We start from the raw sequence: 5,469 nt of genomic DNA on the forward strand, positions 1-5,469 counted from the left end.
GTCCTGTCGGCCACGTCCCGCGCGGTGGCCGGCGCGCTGCGGCCCCTGGTGCAGGCCGCGGTGCCCGCCACCTCGGAGCCGCCCGTGCTGGACGTGAAGCGGCCTTTCCTCTGCCGGGAGTCGCTGAGCGGCCAGGCCGCGAGCCGGCCTTTGGTCGCCGTCGTAGGCCTCAATGGTGAGCCGGGCTGACGGGAGCGGTCGGGGCCTGCGGCGGTCCCCCATCTCTCGCGCTCTCCCGCCCCGGACCCACCGGGCAGCGGAAGAGGGCGGGGGTCTGCGGGGAGACGCGGCGGAGCCCTGTGGGGGATCGGGTTCCCGCGCCGGGTGGACCTTGGGTAGGCTTCTGCACCTCTTCGGGCCTCAGTGTCCCCACCTTGCGAGGGCACCGCTGGCTTGGGCAGTATCAAGTGACCCTCCAGCTCTGGCATTCCAGGCCTCTGTGCGAGTCTTTCCGTCGGCGGCCAGTCTCGGCCGGACTCCAGCCGCAGGCCCAAATCTGCACTTGTCAATTAAGTTCAAGAACTCTGGAGTCCTGCCGCTTCCAGCAGAGTTAGAGATTTTACTGCTTACAGGGCGTTTGACTTGGGGCAAATTTCTAAATGTTCTTCTCACCGGTGAAATAGGTGAATGATTATACCAACTTCATAGGTTATCTAGTGAGATTCAGATGGAAAGATTCTATATAAAGTCATTAGTACGTTTGGGGCCCTTTATAAATGCTCAACAATGGGAACTGATATTACTATTTGGGAGATTGTCTCATTCACTACCTGTCCCATTTCAACCCCCCACCACCACCACCACACAGTGAAAAACAAAAACCCACAACAGTAACACAAGTCTCAGGGTCACTTACAGTGTAGAACGTCAGCCGTGTTTTCAGACGCAGGCCCAAACGGTTTTCACACCATAATCAGTCTCAAGAAGAACAGGCAGAAGTCGATATTCCCATTTGACAGACGAGAAAATGAGGTGCCGGAGGCAGGGACTAGCACGAGGATACACACTGTGCACGAGACAGAGCATGGCTCCGAAAGACCGATTTGGCCGTGAGCTCCCAGCAGGACTGTCAGCAGATTCTAGTTTCTCTTCTGGGCCTCGTTTTCCGTTGTTCTTCTTGGAGACCCTGAATTGGCAACCCGTGGGCCGGTGTGTCCCCCACGCATGGTTTTAAAGAGCCGGGAAGATTTCTGGAGTGTCTTGAAGTGTTGGAAGCTGGCGATACCGGGCTGTAGCTTCCGCACAGGAAAAGTTGAGTGCGGTGCCCTGACCGCCCCCTTAGGCAGAGCAAGTGCTGTCTCATTCTCCGCCGTCCTGCTCGATTCATCGTGTCACCCGCCTGGCCCCTTCACACGGGAGCTGCTGGCCCCTGACCTGCGTGCCAAGTCCCCCTGCTCTGTTCCGCCTTCATTCCCCGTGTCCTCTGCTTCAGTGACACTCCCGCTCAGGTTTCCATGTTTACGACACTTGCTCGTCCCTTCGGCCTCAGTTCAGGACGAGGCCGACAACATCTTAAATCTGCCGACTCCTCTGTGTTTTAGAGCAGGTAACACTTCCCACTGGGTGTGTGTTTCCTCCGACCTTGAACTCGAGGGCATAGAGAATGTCTCCTTTAGTCCACCTCCCACAGCCTTGGATTTTGCATGCAGTGGTGTAAAAGATTAATGAATGGTGGTTTTTTTGTTAAGGGGCACCCTTGGGTTTTGGAGAAACTGTTCAAGGTAAGAACAGTACCATCCTAAGCCTGTTTAGACCTGGAGGTTAGAAACAGTAGGGGAGGAGAACATTTCAACAGCAAAGGCTGAAAGCACCATTGGAATTTGTCAAATTGGCTAACGGGTTTCTTCTAAAAACTGGAGGCTTACCTGTCTTTTCCAAGAACTGGTAAGTAATGTACAACTGTAAGGCAAACCTCTTCTGTAATCAGGCCTTGAGCATGTAGCTTAAGTTCACATTAAAATCACTCGCCTAGATGTCTTGTTGAAAGGTGTCAGTGCGGGGTGCGGGGTGGGAGGCGCTGGATCGGGAGAAGATCCCTGGGTTGGGAAGGAAGATTCCCAAGGCAGAGCAGCGCTCACCTTGAAAAAATAAACACAAAAAGCCTGTCTTGTTATCACGCCTTAAGTTTTCTCTGTTTAGATGATGTTTCTGTAAGTATTTTGCTTTAGTTGAGAACTACATCTAGCTAGCTTCTTTGCTGTGAAAAGTCACACTTCATGCAGTTCACGTAAATCGTCGAGACTGTTTTGCAGTGTGCAGTGTAATTTCCCAAAGCTTCCTCCATGGTGTAGCTCAGCATCAAGAGCAACCTGCAAGGTAGAATGGGAATGGACGGCTGGCTTTCCTTTGCCCACAAGTCCGAGGTGAAGGTGGAGGCCATTCTGTTGAGTGTTCTGTGCGTTTCCTGTGCATTTCCTGTATGTTTCCTGTACGTTTCCTGTACAGCCCTTCAATGGCTAAGAGTTGTGGATAAGTTTTTAATGTCAAAGCGGGAACTGGTGCCTTCATCTTTTAGGTATGATACACACCTTTCCTGTGTAATCTCAGACCGTGCTACGGGAAAGCCATTCATTCATGCTTGATCCCAGCCCCATTCTACACTGACAGGTTAGCATTAGGTGGAAGTCGGGTCGTCCATCATGTATTGTCAGTTTGCCATAGTTGGGAATCTCAGGCAGTCACTACCTATGTCCTGGTTCCCTCCAAAAGATGTCATGTTTGCCAGAAAAGCACACAGGGGTTTCGACAGGTTGACCACTGTTTATGCACACTGCAGCTTCATAGAGTTGGTGACCTTGTGCGGGGGCGGGGGCAGGGTGTTCTTTAATGCTCAGCTGCTCAAGGAAGTATCTTAGGATGGGACAGCCTGGTGGGCTAAGTAGAGTTGCAGCCTGTATGAAAATGCGTTTTATAAGTCCATATTTCTTTTGGAAGCAACATATTTTCTAAAAGTGAGGCATTTTTAGCATCCCCTTTCTAAAAAGGAGAACATCTAGCAACTGTCCTAAAATGCATATACAAAGATATTTGCTTCCTGAAATATACTTAAAAGTGAGACCAGTAAGTTAATTTTTTGTCAGACATTTAAAAATGGTATGGGACAAGACAAAATTTTTTTTTTTTTAAACTACTTGCCCCTAAAGTATCACATAAACAGTCATTTTTTTATTTAACATTCATTTGGGACAAATATCGGGCCATTTTGTGCCAGTGGAGCAGAGAAGAAAGTCGGCCCCCTGCTCTGTGGAGCTGTCGCCCCTCGCTGGGCTTGTGCGTGAGAGCTGGCTCTTGGTCCATACTAAATCGAAATAATTCGTTCTTTTGGAGGCTTTACTCGCTAGCTGCTTATTCTGATAAGGATGCTCTTTTCTGCCCAGTAAGAGTTTTAGTCGAAGTTAAGGTAATCCTAATTTCTATCCCAAAGTATAAAATAGAAATCTCTAAATTTCTGCTAACGGTTCGTAGAGTGTTTATTATCTTGTAATTAGTATTTCATGAATTTTTGTTAGTTCCTTCAGAGAACGAGTAGGTAGGAATATAAAGTTAGACATACGGTTAGTAAGACGATTACACACATCACTTGTTGGGTGGACTAGATTAATTTTAGGGTCCCTTCTAATCAGGAGAATGTGGGCAGTATTTCACATAATGTATGTCTTACCACGTTGAATTTTGGGGGACTTCAACGTATTGCTGTTCACAGTGCGACGTAGCTTTTCAGAGTCGAGGCACTGAACGGTCACGGATCCTGAATCGGCGTGTTCGATGGGGAGGAACTCGGTTTGCACGTGGCCCCTTACGCTGCCACGCCGGTGCGATGGTGGTGGGTGGCTTCATCAGATGCCGGCGCTGCCAGGCTGACCACCTCTGAGACCAGCGGGTGCCATTTTTCGCAGTTTTGTCGCTTGATGCTTGTCCGTTTCCGGCGGGCGCCCCGCAGGGCACCGTCGCGCTGTGTTGTAACCTCCCGTCTGTCTTGCAGTGCCTGCCTCCGTCCGCTGTTCGCACACCGACGTCAAGGTGCCCGACTTCTCCGACTACCGCCGCGCCGAAGTGTCCGACAGCACGACGTCTTCCAGAGAGAGCACCGAGGCCAGAAAGGGCTTCTCCTACCTGATAACCGCCACGACGACGGTGGCCGTCGCGTACGCCGCCAAGAACGTCGTCTCCCAGTTCGTCTCCAGCATGAGTGCTTCGGCCGACGTGCTGGCCATGTCAAAAATCGAGATCAAGTTATCCGACATTCCGGAAGGCAAGAACATGGCTTTCAAGTGGAGGGGCAAACCTCTGTTCGTGCGCCACAGAACCAAGAAGGAGATCGACCAGGAGGCCGCCGTGGAGGTGTCCCAGCTGAGGGACCCGCAGCACGACCTGGAGCGAGTCAAGAAGCCCGAGTGGATCATCCTGATCGGCGTCTGCACCCACCTGGGCTGCGTGCCCATCGCGAATGCGGGAGACTTCGGCGGCTACTACTGCCCGTGCCACGGGTCGCACTATGACGCGTCCGGCCGGATCAGGAAGGGGCCCGCCCCTCTCAACCTGGAAGTCCCCACGTACGAGTTCACCGGCGACGACCTGGTGATCGTCGGCTAGACCCCTGACCCCGAGGAGTCTTCGTGCCACTGGAAGACTTATTCGCGAGCAGGCCGTCTGTCCTTCAGTTTCAAGTTGGTCGATTGTCAAGGTTTAAGAATGGGTGATAATGAACTTGCGAACGTCAGTGCAAAGTAGAGTCTAACGCGGGGTGCTCTCAAGCAGTCACTCGATGAAGGCACCGTTGACGTTGGGCTCTGCGCCTGGAAAGCTGCAGTGTCTTTGATGGTTAATTCGAATTAAAAATCAGGCTGGCGTACAAGAGTCTTGTGAAATCTGTAATCGACTCATTCATTTTTCTTGTTTGTGTGGGGACACATTCTGCAGAGCTCATGGTCAGGGCGAGGGTGACAGGCGTCATCTCCCAGTGCTGCGGGGTGAGGGGCCCAACCCCCCCCCCCGCCCGACACACACACACTAACCCTGTGTGCGGTCGGTGTGGGACAGCCCTGGGACCCGTGTCAGGGCCCTGACGGTTAGCCCAGCTCTGGCCCCCCATTTCCTGCCTGTGTGACAGGCCCGGAGGTTTTATTCGTCACCTATGGGAGTAAGTAATTAGAATTCTTCACTTTTAAGAGGTCGCGATGGGATACTATCTGAGAGAAGCGTTCCAGAATGGGAGTCCGCCCTGCCGTGTCCTTCCTCTGGCGTGGGCGGTCCCTCCTGCCGTCCGCCTGTCGGGAGCAGGGCCTGTGAGCCCTGGTTTCGTCCGCGTGTGAAAATGACCCCGCTGGTTTTGTCTCCGTAGTTAACGGTTTCGCGTTTCTTCGGTTGGCTTTGCAGTAACGCCATTTTCACCGTGCAGTGGGGGTGGGCACAGGGAGACCTCAGAACTGACCACGCTTCCTGCCTCGCGCCTCCAGGCCAGGGCTGAAA

General features: G+C 52.4%; 1 protein-coding gene across 1 annotated transcript; it reads left to right on the forward strand.

Moving 5' to 3' along the window:
• LOC105301194 (cytochrome b-c1 complex subunit Rieske, mitochondrial) lies at window positions 1-4,868 on the forward strand (the record flags this gene model as incomplete). The annotated part of the gene is made up of 2 exons (XM_023519644.1): window positions 1-175; window positions 3,983-4,868. Coding segments are annotated over 2 exons (786 nt in total), but the record flags the coding sequence as incomplete, so codon positions are not given.
• Window positions 4,869-5,469: the final 601 nt, after the last annotated feature.

The sequence above is a fragment of the Pteropus vampyrus genome, unplaced genomic scaffold (assembly GCF_000151845.1).
Source record: "Pteropus vampyrus isolate Shadow unplaced genomic scaffold, Pvam_2.0 Scaffold228, whole genome shotgun sequence".
Lineage (NCBI taxonomy): Eukaryota > Metazoa > Chordata > Mammalia > Chiroptera > Pteropodidae > Pteropus > Pteropus vampyrus.